Here is a 21,365-nt window from a genome sequence, read left to right on the forward strand (position 1 = left end):
TTTATTTTTTTTGGTTTTTTAAAATCAAGTTTTTTATTTTTTTGGTTTTTTAAAATCAAGTTTTTTATTTTTTTTGGTTTTTTAAAATCAAGTTTTTTTTTTTTTTGGTTTTTTAAAATCAAGTTTTTTTTTTTTTTGGTTTTTTAAAATCAAGTTTTTTATTTTTTTTGGTTTTTTAAAATCAAGTTTTTTTTTTTTTTTGGTTTTTTAAAATCAAGTTTTTTTTTTTTTTTGGTTTTTTAAAATCAAGTTTTTTATTTTTTTTGGTTTTTTAAAATCAAGTTTTTTTTTTGTTTTTTTTTGTGTTTTTTTGAAAATCAATTTTTATTTTTTTGTGGATTTTTGAGGTATTTACGAGAAACAGCCCTCCTTTTTTACATTAGGTTAAACAGCCATTTATGTTCTGCCAAAAAAAAAAAAAGAGAAGGCCCAGAATGGGGTCAGCAAAACAGGAAATGAAGGACATGATTGATGTTTTGGGGTTTAAAAAAGGGCATTTAGATTCGACCCAAAACATCAATCATGTCCTTAATTTCCTGCTGCATACAATCCAGCCGATTCCGCATTTGATCGATCTCCCCATTCCAGGCCATGATTTGAGCAATTAGCCGTTGGGCACTGTCTGTGGTGAAATAGTCACTTGGACCTAAAGTGGAATGAAAAAAAAAATATGTTTAGAAATATGCACACATAAGTTTACCTTACCATAAAGCTGGTGTCTCAAACACTGACCTGGTGGGGTGCCCATGTTGCATAATTCCTGAACATCCTCGGGGGTGGCGCTGTTGCTTGACTCAAAACAAAAAATTAATAATCTAATTAGCACACAGATATTTTAGTACATAGTAATTTTCCAACATTTGTAATGAAGTGGTTTGTGTAGAGTTCCTATTTTACCTCAATATTTAAAATTAGAAAGACATATCGGATAGATAGATATCAATATCTCAAAATATAGTTAATAATCTTTTGATCTCTCTCTATATCTGGAACAAAATCTCTAAATATCTAACTAAATGTAAAGCCAAAAAATTAAGATAACTTCAAATCTTCAAAAATAATGTTTTACATTTCTATATCTATCTATCTACCTATCTCTATATTTCTCTCTCTCTCTATATATTTCTTTCTCTCTCTCTCTCTCTCTCTCTCTCTCTATATCTATATCTATCTCTCAATATATATATATATATATATATATATATATATATATATATATCTATCTCTCTCTATAGTTATATATATATATATATATATATATAGTTATATATATATATAGTTATATATATATATATATATATAGTTATATATATATATGTGTATATATATATGTATATATATATATATATGTATATATATATATATATGTATATATATATGTATATATATATATATATATATGTATATATATATATATATATATATATATATATATATATATATATATGTATATATATATATATATATGTGTATATATATGTATATGTATATATGTATATATGTATATATATATATATATATATATATATATGTATATATATATATATATATATATATATATATGTATATGTGTATATGTATATATAGATATATATCTATAGATATGTAACGAGGTTTCTTAAAAGATCGTTTAAAACGATGAACAAAAAATCGGATAGGAAGGAAAAGCACATGGAGCAGTATACAAGGTAATAAACACAAGAGAAAAACACGACAAGTACTTACTTTTTTTTAAGAACTTTCCGGATACGTCGGTATTGATCCGGCTCCCTGAGTTTCAGGTCAGACCATCTTTTTCGCAGTTGATCTTTGGAGCGCTGGACCCCAAAAGATGCCTGCAAAGTCTCCACGACCTTCGCCATTATTTTGGCCTTGCGCAAATTTGGCCGTGCGTACGGCCCATAATTGCCATCATAGTCGTCTTTGTGAAGAATGGCCACCATCTCCACCATCTCTTTAAAACTCATATTAGAGGCCTTAAATCTAGGCCTCATAGATTTCGCTGACGTTCCAGCCTCCGGGCTGTCTCCACTACCTGAGGTCGTCAACATTTCAGGTGTCTCCGCCATTCTTTAACTCCACTACGCGCCGTAACAAAAAATGGGCGGAGAACATGAGTTAAAATCGAACGTCAGGGGCGGGCGACGCAGGCGGAGTTTCACACATGCGTAGTGTATAAAGAGGGGCCTTGCGCACGTGTCGTACGTACGTTCTGTGCGTCGAATTAGGGGGCGGAGAACATGAGTTAATTTCGAACGTCAGGGGCGGGCGACGCAGGCGGAGTTTCACACATGCGTAGTGTATGAAGAGGGCCCTTGCGCACGTGTCGTACGAACGTTCTGTGCGTAGGTGATAGTGGACCAGGACGTTACAAAACGAAGGTAATTTTAAATATATTTTTTTTGGGTTTTATGGTCATGACTTTGTAGCAAGCGGCCTATATGGCTTGATAGATTGATGAGGCCTACATAGGGAGAAGATGATGAGGGGTTAGCCGAAACCTATAATAAAAGTGTTTTTTGTCTTGTGACTTCATCTTTTCCAGATATAATGAATCCCCTATTTAAGGATCCAGAGTTCCTTACATCTTTTATTTCCAAATATCGAGAGATGAGGAATTTGTGGGAGGTGAAACACCCTCAGTATTATGCTAAGCATGTGAGGAAGTCAACGCTGGAGAGACTTCTGGCCTTTGTCCAGGCGACCATCCCGGAAGCAACAATGGAGACATTGCTCAAGAAAATTGGGGTCTTGAGGAACATGTATAAGAGGGAGCATAAGAAGATCCAGGAATCAAGGAGATCAGGAGCATCAGCAGATGATGTTTATGTACCCAGGCTGTGGTACTATAATCAACTCCGTTTTCTGGATGACCAGAATGAAGCCAGGCCATCACTTTCAACCCTTCCCTCCACCCTTCCCTCCACCCCAGCAGAGGCTGATGAGGAGCAAGCTGGGTCTTCCATCCTGGATGAACCAGATATGACCATCTGGAGTCAGGTAAATTATTTTAACAAATATTTACTGTACTAATATTAATGATGTTAACTGGATGTTATAATTGTCTAAAATAATTTGGCACTCAAAATTGTGTATACATATCAATTGACAGTAGTGGCTAAATATGTTTGGCACCTGCTTGAAATAATTAGGGTGTCTGATTAGACTCTTTTATTAAAGAGAAGTATTCACATTGAATTTGCTATTCATGAGAAGCAAACTGTGTGTCATTGATGAACCCAAAAAAATATACTCAAACTATTGTCCTTTTTTTATACACAGGATGAGTCCATCCAGGAGGAATGTGGGGAAAGTGGCAGGCAGGAGGAGACCAGGCCCATGGACAGCCTGGAGGAGGCCGGATTCACCATCATCCTGGAGGAGGCTGGGCCCAGTGTCAGGCAGGAGGTGGCTGCTCCCAGTGAGGTGGCTGCTCCCAGTGAGGTGGCTGGGCCAAGTGAGGTGGCTGGGCCAAGTGAGGTGGCTGGGCCAAGTGAGGTGGCTGGGCCCAGTAGGAGCCTGACCGAATCCCAAGTGCCTCCCCTCCACCTTCCCAAAAAAAGGGCCAGGAAGGGGATGGTCACACAGGACGCATCCCTGCGCCTCATGCAAGAGGCCACCCGTTTTTTAAGGAGCCCCCCCGAAGCGGAAGAATCCTATGGCTGCTACTTAGCCAGCAGGCTTCTTCAGATGAATAGGGAGCAGCGCCTCATTTGTGAGCGCCTATTTGGGGAAACAATCCATAAGGGGCTGCAGGGCACGCTAACACAAAACACCCAACTACATGAGGCAGCCCCCCCTCCTCCTCCTCCTCCTCCTCCTCCTCCTCCTCCTCCTCCTGCCACAACTGAAACACCAGAGCCACAGCCTCAAAAGAAGGCTACAGGGAAGGCTGCAGGGCAGCGTGGAGGAAAGGCTGCAGGGAAGAGAAGAAAATGATGACCTGGGTTCAGTCTGGTCTGACAGAAGACGCAGGCTGTTGTAGGACCACAGTCTGGGGACATCTAGATCATCTGCTGGTGCTGTTGATCTCTGGGATTCTTGGACCAGATTGTGCTCCCTCTTATATGGACTCCGCAAGATCCCAATTTTCTGGTACACCGACTTTTTCCAGCGTTGACTTCCTCTTTATTTTATTTTGACCATGAATAAATGGATCATTTTTTGAGTTTAGCAAAAGACTTTTTATGTTTTTTCTTTGAAATCATTGATTTTACACACAATGTTAAATTAACAAGGGACAACAATCTCATTGAGTTAGAAAAAAAACACACCAAAAATACATTACTAATGTTAATAATGTTCAAGTGGTAAGTCTTGAAAATCCAAAAATTTACGTAACCAAAAACGGTGCTTTGGGTTAACTTTATCTAAAAACTAAAAAATAATCACTATAAAAAAAAAAAAACAGAATAATGGGTTCTTTGTGGTAACTTTACAAACCTAAAAAAAAAAAAGGGGAAAAAGTATTATTAGTATGGAAACATTGTTTTTAAAATGCATACTATATCATTCATGAGATCAAAGAGAAAAAGAATCCAGAAATCAGTTTGGGAGAACTCTGATTATGAACAGCAAAACACCTTCGTTCTTTATAGAGCCTTCGTAAAGAAGAAATAAAATGCGCTGCATTCAACGATCACAGATTTTGCAGCGTGATGAATGTGCTACCTACAATACGAACACTAGTTTTACTAGACCGAGTGCTTCCGTTTAGTTTTTGCTTATGAGCATGCGTCGTTTTTTTGTCCGTCGGACTAGCATACAGACGAGCGGACTTCGGGGTCCGTCGTACTTACGACGTAAAGATTTGAAGCATGCTTCAAATCTAAAGTCCGTCGGATTTGAGGCTAAAAAAGTCCGTTGAAAGTCCGGAGAAGCCCACACACGATCGGATTACCAGCCAGCTTTAGTCCGTCAGCGTCCGTTGGACTTTTGTAGACGAAAAGTCCGACCGTGTGTACGCGGCATAAGAATTTAGAAACACTCGGAGCTTACAGGGAAAATACACTTGCATTTGTGTGGATATTGGTATCCATGTTGCTGTACAGGAAAAGGCAGCTCATCTTTGAACCTTCAGAACGGTCCACAGAAAGACATTACCAACAACGATAAACATACAATGTATCACAAAGTTAGAAGAAATTTTTACGTAATACAAAATTGTTTCAGTCTAATAGATCCTTTTAAGACTTGATAAAAATGATTAAGGAGAAAAGAGGGTTTGGGACTTTATATGAGGCACAGTACTTGCCTAATTGCTGAGATACATGGGAGAGGGATTTGGGACTATATATGAAACATGCAGCCAGGGAGGCATCACGGCATGAATGTGTCTGGCGGGTAATTGTGAGTTGTTACCATATATATTGCATAGTGACATAATACATACAAAAATGTAATACAAGTAGAATGTATTCCATACATAATACATAACATGGCAGCATAATGGCATAGCAACATATTGGTTCACAATGATATCATCATAGAAAACACCAAACTCATTATTGCATGTCTGCACAATAAAAAAAAACATGATTTGAATTGGTAAGATCCAGTAGAACATAATGTTAGTAACAATCTTGAGATGTAAACAAAGGGGCATCTAATAACCCCATTTTGTGGCTAATTTCCACTCTTCAGGGGCAGATGCAAGATAAGGGTCTATAAAAATGTAAAAAATTAAATATTCAATTGGGTATGTCTATAAGAGGAGGAGGGGAAGGAAGGTGCAAAGGTGGACCCCCCACTCATACTTACAGACCAACTATGAGTCTGGGCACAGGCAGACCCTCCCAGCCAGCCTCCAGCTTTCCACGCCTGTGCCCAGACTCATAATTGGTCAGCAAGTATGAGTGGGGGATCCACCTTTGCATCTTCCTTCCCCTCCTCCTCTTATAGACTTACCCAATTGAATATTTAATTTTTAACATTTTTATAGACACCTATCCTGCATCTGCTCCTGAAGAGTGGAAGTTAGCCACAAAATGGATCAAGCTATTAGATCCCCCTTTGTTTACATCTCAAGATTGTTACCAACATTATGTTCTTCTGGATCTTACCAATTGAAATAATTTTTTTTTTATAATGAGTTTGGTGTTTAATATAATGATATCATTGTGAACCAATATGTTGCTATGCCATTATACTGCCATGTTATGTATTATGTATGGAATAAATTCTACCTATTTTACATTTTTGTATGCATTATATATGGTCACAACTTCCAATTACCTGCGAGACACATTCATGCCGTGATGCCTCCCTGGCTGCATGTTTCATATAAAGTCCCAAACCCCTCTCCCATGGATCTTGATAAAAGTGCTACCATAATAGGTGCAATAACAAACATCAATAGCGCGTATGGATTATGTTCATTGACAAAAATACATGGGGATCAACGTTTTATGCTGCCAGTAAAAACAGGTGGGTTTAAATGGAAATTGAACGTTAATCCTGTCTTTCTAATCCACTAATCTGTTTCCTGTAAATTGATTCAGCTAAATGAAAGGCCTTACAGTTCATAAGAGATTACAGATGGTTGTAACCTCCAATATTATCCTATGTATACAACCTTACAGCAGACCTACACTCCAACAGTGTCCGTGTCTCTGGTCAGCTACTAGAAAATAGTTGAGAGCCATAGCCAGAAGGTTGAAAGTGATTAGGATATTGATTAACATTATGCATCATCTCAGAGGGAGAACTCAAATATTGACTTTATAAATAGCCTTTTTCAGTCCTCTAGGAAGCTTGTACTATACTTCTTTTATGTACTGTCTAATGAATTGGCTGCACAAACGCATTTCCATTCTATCAGGTAACAGTGCAGTAATACTTTGAAAAACTTGCTGGGTAATTAATAAATTCTCTGCATATCTGATGGGGAAAAAAATGTTATCTCTCAGTCACATACAGTATACTGAATTTGTAATGTTACTGGTGAATGTGCTGTAAATGTGGATAGAATGGATCTCATGTACCTCAAGGAAATATTCTGTTGGCCACACCTATCCTAAATATTTAAGCTGTTACTTTCTGAAGATGTAGAAGTCAAGGCCTCATGCACATTGGAGATTTATTTTCCTCCCCTGGACGCCTTGCTCCAGGGGAGGAAAAGGCAGCGTTAAAAACATGCCTAAAGCCAAGTTTTGTAAACGCATTTAAGCGTTTTTATTTGTGTCAAGTGCTTGGGCATTCATTCCATTGGCTAGATTCTGGCCATTGTAATGAATGAATGCTCAATCGCTAAATATGCCTAAATGCGTTTACAAAATGTGGCTTTAGGCATGTTTTTAACACTGCTTGTTCCTCCCCTGGAGCAAGGCATTCACGGAAGAAAAAAACTCCAGTGTGCATGAGGCTTTATATTCTATATCTGAAGTACAAAATAACAACTTTTATTTTGTTTGCTTTTTCACAAAAATTATTATTTGAACAATGTATATCTCACACACAGCATAGGCATACTTACAATTAAACCCCAAAACACATTCTGCTATGCCTCCTGATTATGGGGATACCACATGTGCAAGACTTTTTCACAGCCTAGAGGCCCAAAATCAAAAGAGCAAATGTTCCAAGAGGCAAAATTACGCATCTAATTTCCTGACTACCTATCACATTTTTGGAGATCATGGAGCATCAGGACAGTGGAAACACCCATAAAAGAAACCAATTTTGTAATCAAGCACTCCAAGATGTTTTCTGAAAGGCATAGTGAGACTTCTGAAATAAACGTTTTTGGAAAATGCAGGAAAGAAAATGTATTTCTTTACACTAAGGTGTCCATTTAATAAGCTATTTCTTACACATAGCATGGGCATACTTAGAATTACAACCCAAAACACATTCTACTACTCCTTTAGAGTAAGGGGATACTACGTGTGTGCAACTTTATTGTTTGGACTGTACTGGACATTGTGTTTTGTGTATCACACAAATCAACCAATTGTGTCAAAACAAATGTACTTTAATAGTCACCTCTGTATGAGAAATGAGGGAATAAAGCTTAGTGTAGCATCACCCATAGCAGTTCCAGTTCCTATAAACCAAGCAAGCCTAGCCTTCTGGTATATGGCTGCACCCAGGAATACCAAGTTCACTGGCCAGGAAGTACAGGAGGTGGAAGAAAGGAAGAACAAAAGAGTCCATGTAGTTCCAGGAGTGCAGTTGTCTGCAAAAGGTGGATGGGACTGGTGTCTCGCAGGAACATAGTCTGTCAGATGTGCAGATGGGTCAGCATCCCTGTACCCTGAAGCTTCTGGGAGGAGGTACCCATACGTCCTCCAAGAACAACACTTGTTTCATCTGGCTGTATGCGTACAGTGGCTGTGCAGGAGGCAGTTAAGAAATACACAGCAAGGATGCATGAGAAAGACTGTGGTTGTCAAACCGACCTGATTTTTCTTTATGAAGAAGTGAGCAAAAACAGACAATGAAGTGTCTCTAGAAATAGTATACTGAGATTTTTCATATTCTGAATGATCTAAGGATATTCATGGTGTACCTCATGGTTCAGTGTTGGGACTCTTACTTTTTACCCTATTTATAAATTATATGAAGTTTGTCTCCAACTTACAAGCTGGCCTCCACTGTTTAATTGGACAACTATGAGGCAAATGAGGTTAATGTCAATAAACAAAGTTATGCACTTGGGGGCAAAAAAGCGTGCATACATCATACTGTATATTCTAGACGGAGTACAACTGAGGTAGTCAATGGTGGAGAAGAATCTGGGTGTTCTGGTTGATCATATATACTACTTATTATTTACAGTGCCTTGAAAAAATATTCATACCCCTTGAAATTTTCCACATTTTATGTTACAACCAAAAACTTAAATGTATTTTATTGGGATTGTATGTGATAGACCAACACAAAGTGGCACATAATTGTGTAGTGGAAGGAAAATGATAAATGGTTTTCAATTTCTTTTACAAATAAATATCTGAAAAGTGTGGCGTGCATTTTTATTCAGCCCTGCTGAGTCAATACTTTGTAGAACCACCTTTCGATGCAATTACAGCTGAAGTCTTTTTGGGTATGTCTCTACCAGCTTTGCACATCCAGAGAGTGAAGTTTTTGCCCATTCTTCTTTGCAAGATAGCTCAAGCTCTGTCAGATTGGATGGAGAGCGTCTGTGAACAGCAATTTTCAAGTCTTGCCACAGATTCTCAAATGGATTTAGGTCTAGACTTTGACTGGGCCATTCAACGCATGAATTGTAACTCTGGCTGTATGTTTAGGGTTGTTGTCCTGCTGGAAGGTAAACCTCCGCCCCAGTCTCAAATCTTTTGCAGACTCTAATGGGTTTTCTTCTAAGATTGCCCCGTATTTGGCTCCATTCATCTTCCCATCAACTCTGACCAGTTTCCCTGTCCCTGCTGAAGTAAAGCATCCCCACAACATGATGCTGCCACCACCATGTCTCACAGTAGGGATGGTGTGTTTAGGGTGATGTGCAGGTAGTTTTCTGCCACACGTAGTGTTTTGCTTTTAGGCCAAAAAGTTCAATTTTGGTCTCATCTGAGCACTTTTCCACATGTTTGCTGTGTCCCCCACATGATTTCTAGCAAACTGCAAACTAAACTTCTTATGGCTTTCTTCTTGCCACTCTTCCATAAAGGCCAGATTTGGAGAGTGCATGACTAATCGTTTTCCTGTGAACAGATTCTCCCACCTGAGCTGTGGATCTTTGCAGCTCCTCCAGAGTTACCATGGGCTTCTTGGCTGCTTCTTAAATTAATGTTCTCCTTGCCCGGCCTGTCAGTTTAGGTGGACGGCCATGTCTTGGTAGGTTTTCAGTTGTGCAATACTTGTTCCATTTTTGGATGATGGATTGAACAGTGCTTCGTGAGATGTTCAAAGCTTGGGATGTTTTTTTGTAACCTAACCCTGCCTTAAACTTCTCCACAACTTTATCCCTGACCTGACTGGTGTGTTCCTTGGCCTTCATGATGCTGTTGCTCACTAAAGTTCTCTAACAAACCTCGGAGGGCCTCACAGAACAGCTGTATTTATACTGAGATTACATTACACACAGGTGGACTCTATTTACTAATTGGGTGACTTCTGAAGGCAATTGGTTCCCCTAGATTTTAGTTCGGGATATTAGAGTAAAGAGGGCTGAATACAAATTCACGCCACACTTTTCACCTATTTATTTTGTAAAAAAATTTGAAAACCACTTATCATTTTCCTTCCACTTCACAACTATGTGCCACTTTGTGATGGTCTATCACATAAAATCCCAATAAAATACATTTACGTTTTTGGTTGCAACATGACAAAATATGGAATATTTCAAGGGGTATGAATACTTTTTGAAGTCACTGTACATGCAATGCCAAGCTGCAGTGTCATATTGTGAATGTGGTGTAGAGTTATTCCCTTTAAGGTCATCACAAAGGACAAGAGGGCACTCTTTAGATGTAACCTTCATATATGGAAAAGCTTCTTCAAAGGCACCTATAAAATAGTGACTGGCACCCATCTGTTGGCATTGCGCCACTATTGCCAAGGACTACACCCTCAGAAATGCTAGCCCACCCTGTCCTCACAGGTAAAATATGGTAGAATTTGCATTGCACAATTTAGAAAAAGAGCAGTAGTAGACAAATGTAAAAGCCTGTTTGTCAACGCCTACCACTTCTGTTTTGGGCTGAAGAAAGTATCAGCTCTTAACTCTTTCCAGGAAAGTCTGCATTCCTTCCTACTTTGGCAGAACATGTTGCTGGGTGTGTTTAGGCTGAAAGCACCATTGCTCTGCACAGAGCATCAGCTTCTTGTTTGTTAAAGCGTATCTCTGCTCAACTTTGTTTTGGATTGTGTAAAAAGAGTTAGAATCAGGTTTTTAATACTATTTTTGTGCCCACTGGGCAGATTCACCCTCTCTTTATCTAGGTGAATATCATCTAATATACTGAGCTATCAACACCTGAAATAGGCAGCTGCAAGCACTACAACTTTGACAACCGTTGTGCAATATGGGAAAAAAAAAGGTGAAAAAGTGCTGTGCTATAAATCATGATATAAAGGGATTTATACCAGTTGAGAATATTGAAACAACATATAATAATTAAGTGAAATACTATATTGAATCACACAAATAAATCCAAGTAAAAAGTCCACACATGTATGGTGTCAATAAGGAAACAAATCTATCAGTGACATTAAGCAAAACAGTCCATGTAGATGGAAGCCACAACTGTATTAACTTCAGTGTTGATAGAAGCCAAGCTGAGCAAGGCTTGCATCTCCCGCAGCTGTGCCAAGCTGACCAAGGCTCTCACTGAAGGGAGAGCGTGCCTGTAAGCTTCTGCTGGGGATTACTCCCCCTCCTTCTCCTCACTGACTCCTTACTTATGCGAGCGGTGCCTGCCCACACTGTTAGAGCTGTCTGGTCTGCTCCCTCCCCTGAATCTTCATTGGCAGGGGAGGGAGCCAATTAGCAGCCAGCAGCAGCAAAGGTTTCTGGGACATGTAGTCCCCTACTGAAAGGAACCCATAGCCTTGTAGGGGCATGGAACTACAAAGCCCAGAATGCTCTGGGGGAAAAAGAACCAAGGACACCATCTTGTTTGTCTGAGAGAAGTCAGTCGCCACAAGGCTTTGACAGCAGGATTGGTGAGAGGGCACTTGCCAATTTGCAGGAAACAACGACACTGCACGCAGACAGAGTTACTTCATTTTGCCCACACTTTCCAGAACCTGGGTCTCATTGAAGACCTGTTAAGCAGTCACAGTGTCCGCTTTGCTATCTGGATACTGTCAGCATACCACAGTTACACTTTGCCAAGCAGGAGTTCTAAGTGCACCAACTAAAATGGCTAGCTGAAGATCCAAGGCCTCATTCTTCTTCCAAGAGACTGAAGTTACTGGTGAAGACTTCACTTTCAATCCAGTAGGTCAATCATCATAAAAACAAAGGAATTCTCCACATAGTTTAAAACTATTTAACATTTATTAAAATGTAATGAAACACTTACATCCCATAAGAAAAAACATGCATTTCATCACACAATCCAATAGGCTGGGTTGCAGATATGTGGAACGCAATGTTTGGGTGAGCCTCAACCTGACATGCTTTGTCTAAGAAGACATCATCTGGGGTTTCGTCCAAGACATCCCCAGATGAGGTCTTAGACAAAACTTATCTTAAAGGAAATTTTCCCCTCAGTTTGGAGAGATAACAGCAAAAACCTGATGGGGTACAAACCTTTCCGCACTATCTGAAAAAAAAAGATTTTGACTTCAAATTGGAACTTTAGTAAGAAAATTAAGTCCTGCTAGATCACTTCAGGCTGGCCCCTTTTGCAGGTATAGCTATGTAAAACATTAAAAATAAGTGCCTATACAGTTTAAAATACAGTAATGCATGGTTTCATCCTGCCCTGCACAGCCTCAGTTGTTCTCTATTCTTAACATGGTGCCAAAAAGTAGAGCCACTAGAAGCAGATCTGCTAGTAGCCTAAAGAGTTACTGCTGCTCAGGGGCTCTGAGCTTCAGAAGAATGGCAGTCTCCAGCAAGAAGAAACAGGAGCAATGCAGCAGGCAATTTACAGCACACACTAATTTTGGTAGCATAATTATTAGTGTAGAATGTATGTTCCTTGCTAAAGAGCATTGTTTTATTCCATCAAGTTATTATAGATAATGTTCCTCTTTAATGATGGTTACTAAATACTGATTACAGCCTAAAAGTGTAGTCAAATAACAGAGAATTCTTCCTTCTTAGACTATGCATTCATACTCATCACATTAAAAAACATTTGATGTAAAAAAAGACAACTTTCAAATGACAGTTTAAAAGAGTAAAAGTAGTAAAAGCAACAGTTACCAGGAAAGCACAAATTTCCCAAGGTAAAATTGGCATCTTGAATAAAAAATAAAATAAAATGTCTTCATGACCATAGTAAAATAGTTTTTTTTTTTCAGATCATAGTCATCTCTTGGCTCTGTCATGACAATCATTTTATAAAGCTGTTTATCTTTCAACTGACCCTGTGGCCAGGTTATGAACACACATGTAATAGCATATTCTAAACAAACAATAAATGAGCTCAGTGACCTCTGCAGCTACAGACACTATGGAGAAATTCAATTTACATCAAAAGCACTGAAAGTATTACTAAAGGGCAAAACATTTTTTTCAGAATTTGGATAGAACTGTGAGGGGTCAGAATTACTGTCAGGTTTTTATTGCTCTCTGTGTTCCTTTTAAGGAGAATCCCTTTCTCTAATTGTCCCGATTACCAATGTTACCTGGAAATAAAAGTGAGGGAAAATCTAAATAGAAAGAAAAAATGGCTTTAGATCTACTTTAAGACATTTGAGTTGTTTTCTTAGCAGCCCAGCTCCCTCCGCACCCCCACCCAGAGCACATTCTCTGTGTTAACATTGCAGATTTGAAGGCTGAAAAGCCATTGGGTCACAACTGGGAGGGAAGTGAAAGTTCATCTGAGCTGTTAAGAGAATAACATGAGTGATTTTGCTGTACATTTAGAGTCCTGGTGTCCAACATGCAATGTGTTGGGCATTGCGTGCAGCCTGCCATGTTTCGATACTGCAGATTGGCAGTGGTGTGCTGGCTGCCAAGATGCTCCCTGCACTTCTGCACCTGGTACTCTTGTCTGCCTGAAACATGCAAATGACAGACTTTTTTTGCCTGAATGTTAGATAAATTCAACAGAGGAAAGCCACTCACTTCAGACCTTTGCCGTCACTTATTTCAACACCCCCACTGCCTGATTTGACTTTTTAGCGAATGCGAAAATGCTTACTTCCTCTTGAAAATCACAAGCGATTAAAGACTTTTTTAAAGATTTGAATAATCCAACAAACTATAATTTGTCTTTGCTTAGACATTAGATATATAAATAATAGAACCACTTTAGAGCAAAATTAAATACAGTGTACGGTATGTGTCTTTGAGAGATCAATTAAGCAACACAGTTGTTCAGGTAATGAGCATTGTCTAATTAAAAGGGCAAACGTTTGTGTAAATGGAATCATAAAGGTGGTCACAGGTTTTCAAATTTTTAAGAGCCATGTTTGACTACTCATTTGCTGCCCTCTCTCAAGAGTTGTGAAGGTCATAGCATGGCCTGTGGGAACTAATTAAATGGAAACATTTCTGGCTGTTAGGCATCAGAAGCCATCACCATGGATTTTTAGTTTGGTAGTTTGTTTTCTTCAGTCCTGCAGAGTTTTGTATAGGAGCTATAAAAAGAGAACAAAGTCCGAGTTCAAAAAATGAGCAGTTATAATTATTTTAAAAGAAGTTTATACCTAATCATTTTTTTTAATACCATACAAACCATCCTCTTAAAATGGCAATGATAACATTTTTTGAAAGAATCAGGTTTAGATCATTGCCTTAAACTGCCTCCACTTCCTTTCTGTGTTTACTTCTTTCTTTCTCACTCTTGGGTGGTTAGATTGAACCAGGCATGTCATGAAAAAAAAATCAGGGTGTCTCCCCTTTCCTGTACTCCTGAAAACTGGACAAGGTGCCTGTAATACCTAACTGGAAGAGGTCACATGATGGATGAGATAAATCACAAGTTATCCATACTTTAGCTTCAGCATCTCAAACCATTGAGTGCCTAACAGCAGATTCTTTACAATACTGGTATCATGCATTTTAATTTTGTTTGCAATCATGGAAAGTGTTAAGCAGGCAAACTGCCTAAAAAGTCTCCCATTTGCCCCTATTTTGAACCACTTGACACATTTTTGGCCTCTTAAAAAAGGAGTTTTCTCATAGGATTAGCAAGTATTTTTTAGGCCTCATGGACACTGAACGTTTGGTGTTTTTTTCCTTTGCAAAGTGCAGTTGCACCGTGCAAGTGCATTTGCTCCAGAGCTTAGCATCCGGGATCAGCAGCATTTTGGCAGGAAAAAATTGATGCACCTAAACGCTAGGTCCTTATAGCACTTCAGTGTTAATTAATTTTAATGGCCAGAATAAATTATTATTCTGCCCAGTGAAATGGATTTCATTACAACAGCTGTTTAGTGTTTATTCTGGCAGTAAGCGCCAATCAGAAACGCAAATCAGAAGTTTTTTTTTTTTCCCTGCCTCTAAACACTGAGCTTAAATTATGCCTGTAATAGTCCTAAATTGCATGGATGCATAGGATAATGTTGAGCTGTTTCTACAGGCAGAACACAAAACTCCTGTAGAAGCAACGATTTTCAAGCCATTATGCATGGACCCTAAAGCCTTGTACACACGGTCAGATTATTAGACGAAATTTCATCAGTTTTTTGTTTGATGATAGTCTCAAAATCGAAAGTGAAGAGGGTACTCACCATCAGAAAATTTTCTGATGACAGAATTCAACGTCAGAAGTGATGTAATGTGTTGAATTGTTTTGTATGTGTTCTTTCATTTCTGAACATGCCTAGACTTGCTCTTCAGATTTTTTTTGTCAGAAAACCGTACTAATGAAAAGAAAATCGGACTCTGTGGTCACATTAGAAAAAAAATTTCAAGCCTGCACATCCAGTTTTTGTCTGCTGCAAATTCGTAATCGGCTGTCAAAAGCAGCATACTAATGATCAGAAAATCATCAGATCGCTCATTGGACAAAAGTTTATCTTCAGATTTTCCATATATACTCGAGAATAAGCCGAGTTTTCAGCCCATTTTTTAGGCTGAACCCCCCCCCCCCTTCGGCTTATACTCGAGTGAGCCATACCTTTCATTACTAAAACAGCGTGCGTCTCCCGCTGTGTAATGCAGTCTGTTCGGTCATCCATTGAAACAAAGCACCGCCTCCTCCTCGTCTGTCCGTGATAGAGGAACACTGATACAATGCTGGGAAACTGTATAAGTGTTCCGCCTATCACAGATGAGGAGGAGGTGTGGCTTTGTTACAATGGACTGCATTACACAGCGGGAGACGCACGATGTTTTAGTAATGAAAGGTACGGCTGCAAATGGGCACAGTGAGACTACAACTGGGAAGGCACAAAGAGACTACAACTGGGCACAGTGAGACTGCAAATGAGCACAAAGAGACTACAACTGAGCACAGTGAGACTACAAATGGCCACAGTGAGACTACAAATGGGCACACTGAGACTACAACTGGGCACAGTGAGACTGCAAAAGAGCACAGAGAGACTACAACTGAGCACAGTGAGACTACAAATGGCCACAGTAAGACTACAAATGGGCACAGTGAGACTGCAAATGGGCACAGTGAGACTGCAAATGGGTACAATTAGACTGCAAATGGGTACAATTAGACTGCAAATGGGCACAGTGAGGCTGCAGATGGGCATTTTTTACCCAGTAGCTGCTGCATTTTCCCATCCTAGGCTTATACTCGAGTCAATATGTTTTTTCCATTCTTTTGTGGTAAAATTAGGTGCCTCGGCTTATATTTGGGTCGGCCTATACTCGAGTATATACGGTACGCATCAGATTACCTTACAAATGCAACACCATTCCCCAACAGAACTTACCAACAGATGCAGGCATTTCTCCCCATTGTAGTACATTTTCTTTTGTAAAGTGTCCATATGTATCAATATAAACCCCTTCATCTTCATAGCTCAGCAGAAGTTCCATGCCATTGGTGTTGGGAAGGATGATAATGGCATGTGGATGAATGTTTCCCTGGATCTGAAATGACAGTATTTTTCCATCAGTTTCTTTCTAAAATGATCAAAAACAACAATAACCACATTGCATTGTTTATTAGACCTTTCTAGATATATTGTTCTATATCCTTTTTTAATTTTTTTTTTCTTTGCAAATCTGCTCATTTTTATCCAGATGTATGAAAATAAATTGCTAAGCATAATTTTAGGATCTTTTCCAAGTTACACTGACATAGAAAGACTTCATGCAAAGGTTCCATTAATATGCAGGTAAATATCTGGAAGTAGAGGTTGGATCCTAACCTTTACTATACTGAAAAATAACTTAGACAGGCCATACATGGTCGAATTCCGAACAAATTTTCTTTTCAAAATCAGAAATTTTGTGCGTTTTGTGATCCGATGGTGCCATTGTTGATTTTCGAAATTCGACCAACCAAGCCTTCAAATTTCACCTCATGTTGCTACAGAAAAGAATTTGTGTCTGCAAATCTTCTTTTCTTTCCGGGAATTTTCTTTTCTTGCACGCATATTCATTGTTCAATTATATTTCTCACACGATTGTCCCATCATTGATTAGAAAATCGTTAGTTTTTCCAAAAATTTCCAACATGTCCGATCACTCAAATTCGATAGCCGCGCGAAAATCGGCTGTTGCTGTGTCCCACTAATGGTACAAAATTCAAACGAAAATTCTTTGAAAAGATTTTCGAAAGAAAATTAGCTCGGAATTCGAACCATTTACCCTTACATTTTTTTTTTCTAGGAAACTGGTACAAATAATATAATTAAACATTTACTATAATTTTACATTACATTCTTGATACCAGCCATTTAAGAATCCAAAGACAGTTTCAGATTCATGTAACATAGATGTATAATAAAATATGTCATAGTTATAATCAAAGGCCCAGACCATAAACCAGAGTGTAAAATTTATATTAGATCTATTCATGCAAATTAAGGTAATTTTAGCCTAACAATGTAAACTGGCCATATACATCAGAGAATGATTGAAGGTACCTTTATAATCTGATCCCCAATGTTTATTGGTGAAACATTTCCTTTGCACAAGTTTTCATGTTTAGGAAATTCAGGATACGGGAAGGAATGCATACATAGTTCTAACACCATATCTTAGAATGAAAAACTTGCCCTAAATTGTTTTCCTATGACAAACAGGCAAATGGGAATTTCCGAGGGTGCCCCATAGACACAAGTTCATCTTCTGCTCTGGCCATTATTGCCTGCATGAGGATACATGTCTTTAATATTAACTGGACCCTGGACAAACATTTTCTTGGGCCCTCTCTTCCATGCAATTTCGATCTCCACATGCTTTGAAACATACAATAAATAGCAGCTAGACTCAAAATCAGTTTACTGAATCAGATCAGGCAGAGATTGTGATCGGTTGCCAGAGGTTCACTGTTTATTTTCTAGAGGTTACAGCACATGACTTCTGCTTGTTGATTGGTTGCTAGACATTACTGTACATCAATAGTGCTCACTGATTGATTGCTAGAGGTTACTGGACATCTATACCACTCACTAATTGGTTGCTAGAGGTTACTGCACATTACTGCTCACTGATTGGTTCCTTATAGCTCAATGATTGGTTGCAAGAGGTTAATGCACAGCATTTCTGCTCACTGATTGGTTGCTAAAGGTTACAGCACATCCTCTCCTCACTGCCTGCACACCATGGACTGGGGAAGTGAGGGGATCCATCAATAGACAGAAAACTCCTAGGAATCCTTGGGCTCCTGGGATCAGTGGCAATGCTGGGGGAGGGGGGGTGTGATCATTGGCAGTGGTGGGGGATGGGATTAGTAAGGAGGCAGTACACTGACAAATTCTGAATCATGTAGAGCAAAGCTGGAAATCTTTGGCAAGTATATAGTGGGGGATTCTACCAATGTAATGGGGAATTTACAATGACCACCAATGTGAGGGGCGATTTACACTGACCACCATTAACGGGGGGGGGATTTTACGCCACCCACCCAATGGAAAAGAAGTATTTATACACTGACACCAATGTAATAAGAGCATTTATAAAAACCACCAGTGTAAGGGGGAATATACAATTACCTCCATGTAAGGGGGAATTCATATTGTCAACCATTGTCGAGGAGATTTGTACTGTCCATCAATGTAAGGTGACACTTCTACACTGACCACCAATGTTAACAGGGATTTACACTGACCACCAATGTAAAGGGGGATTTACACCGACCACCAGTGTAAGGGCAATTCTGCACTTACCACCAATGTAAAGGGAAATGTACACGATCACCGACGTTAAGAAGAATTTAAACTGACAACCAATGTAATGGGGAATTTTACAGCAACAGCCAATAAAGGGGGATTTCTACACTGGCCACCAATGTAAGGGGGATTCAGAACTGACCACAAATGCAAGTTTGGATTTTTTTTTAACGATTACCAATATAAATTATTATTACTATTATATAGGATGTATATAGCGCCAACAGTTTGCGCAGCGTTTTACAACATGAGGGCAGACAGTACACCTACAACACAAATCAATACAGGAGGGATCAGAGGGCCCTGCTCCTTAGAGCTTACAATCTAGAAGGGAGGGTCAAGTGGAAACAAAAGGTACTAACTGTGGGGGATGAGCTGATGGAGAAAATGAAAATACAGTTGTTAGGTGTGGATAGGGTAGGCTTCTCTGAAGAGAAGGGTTTTCAGTGATCGTCTAAAAGCTAATAAAATAGCAGATAAGCAGACAGATTGGGGTAGGGCATTCCATGGGATTGGAGAGGCTTTGGAAAAGTCCTGGAGGCGAGCATGGGAGAAGGTGACGAGGGAGCCAGAGAGCAGGAGGTCTTAAGAGGAACAAAGAGAACAGGTAGGTTGGTATTTAGAGACTAGGCTAGTGATGTAGCTGGGGGTGAAATTGTGGATGGCTTTGTACGTAGTTGTTAGTATTTTGAATTTAATTCTTTGGCCGAGCGGAAGCCAGTGGAGGGATTGACAGAGAGGAGTGGCAGACGCAGAGCGAATGGTAAGGTGGGTGAGTCTGGCAGCAGCATTCATGATGGATTGAAGAGGTGATAGACTATGTAGAGGTAAGCCAATGAGAAAGGAGTTGCAGTAGTTGAGGCGAGAAATGACCAGCGAGTGAATTAAGAGCTTTGTTGTGTCATTGGTTAGAGAGGGGCGTATTTTGGAGATGTTGCGGAGGTTGAGGCGGCAGGATTTGGACAGTGATTGGATGTGTTGCTTGAAGTAGAGTTCAGAGTCCAGCACTACACCTAGAACCTTGGGATGTGGGGATGGGCTTATAGTTGTGTCATCGATTTTGACAGAGAGATCAGGGGAAGGGAAATATGGGGGAGGAAAAATTATAAGTTCAGTTTTGGATAGATTGAGTTTGAGGAAGTGGTGTGACATCCAGACTGATATATCTGATAGTAAATTAGTGTTACGTGAGGAGACAGATGGAGTGAGCTGAGGGGTTGAGAAATAGATTTGGGTGTTGTCAGCGTAGAGATGGTATTGGAAGCCATGGGAGGCTATCAATTGACCCAGGGAGGAGGAGTAGATTGAAAATAGGAGAGGTCCAAAAACAGAACCTTGGGGGACCCCAACAGAGGAAGGAAGAGGAGAGGAGGAAGTAGAGTTGTACGAAACGCTAAAGGTGCGGTTGGATGAGTAGGAAGAGAACCAGCGAAGAGTACAGTCTCGGAGACCAAAGGCATGGTGTTTTTTTTTGAGGAGGGAGTGGTCAACCGTATCAAAGGCAGCAGAGAGGTCCATGAGTAGGAGTACAGAATAGTGTTAATTGATTTTGGTTGTTAGTAGATCGTTTGTTAGTTTTAGGAGAGCAGTTTCTGTGGAGTGTTGAGGAATCCACACTAAAGAAGAGTTTCTACACTGGCCACCAATGTAATGAGGATTTACAATGACCACTAATGTAACAGGAGAATTCACAGTAACCACCAACGTAAAGAGGGATTTACACTGACCACCAATGTAAGGGGGACCATCACACTGGCCACTAGTGTGAATGAAAGAATTGTACACCACGCCCCAATGTAATAAGAAGCTTTACACTGACCACCAATGTAACTGAGACATTTAGCCTGCGTTCACATTTGTGTGTGTCGGGAATACATGCAAAATCACTTTCCTGACACCATAGAAACATTCTGCCCTTTAGCAGATACACAGAAGTGCCATTAATTGCTAATGACACCCTCATGCATCGGCTAAGATGTGCGTATTCACAAGCACCAAAATTCAGGGTGCTGTGGCACCATGTTCTTTTGAAGAAGGGTTCCACCTCCAATTTGCTTACCTTTGCAGAACAGGCTGCTGTTGGGCTTAATGACTATAGTTGTAGGCACGACTTTCAAGCATACTCCTTTACCTCCCAAGTGGGCAGCATTAAGCAGAAGTGATGGTAGATATGACCTCATATCAATGCCGTGGTCCCTGACTATTTACATATTAATGCCACCACTATTTACATATCAATGTACATTATTTTCATGTAAACACAGGGTCTGCAGGTGAGTCATCTGTACACGGCAATAGGGCAGAGCTGAGCAGCAGCAACAGAACTTTACACTGAGATATCTGGACACAGCACGGGACTTAAACTTCAAGGAATAAGGGAATTTAAACTGGGATAGTTGGCAAGTAGAGGCAGCTGCTTTGGGCCCCACAACAATGATGGGGGCCCAGGGCAGCTGCCTCTTTTGCCCTGCCTTAAA

At 39.6% G+C, this 21,365-nt stretch overlaps 1 protein-coding gene across 2 annotated transcripts in view; it reads right to left on the reverse strand.

Annotated features, from left to right (window-relative positions):
* The window catches only part of NRK (Nik related kinase), a 402,914-nt gene that overhangs the window by 12,411 nt on the left and 369,138 nt on the right, over nucleotides 1-21,365 (reverse strand). For both annotated transcript variants that reach the window (XM_073599301.1, XM_073599300.1), the window contains exon 30: nucleotides 16,480-16,639. In XM_073599301.1, the coding sequence (XP_073455402.1) occupies nucleotides 16,480-16,639 (160 nt within the window). The remainder of the gene's footprint in view (nucleotides 1-16,479; nucleotides 16,640-21,365) is intronic.

The sequence above is a fragment of the Aquarana catesbeiana genome, linkage group LG09 (genome assembly GCF_042186555.1).
Source record: "Aquarana catesbeiana isolate 2022-GZ linkage group LG09, ASM4218655v1, whole genome shotgun sequence".
In the NCBI taxonomy this organism is placed as follows: Eukaryota; Metazoa; Chordata; class Amphibia; order Anura; family Ranidae; genus Aquarana; species Aquarana catesbeiana.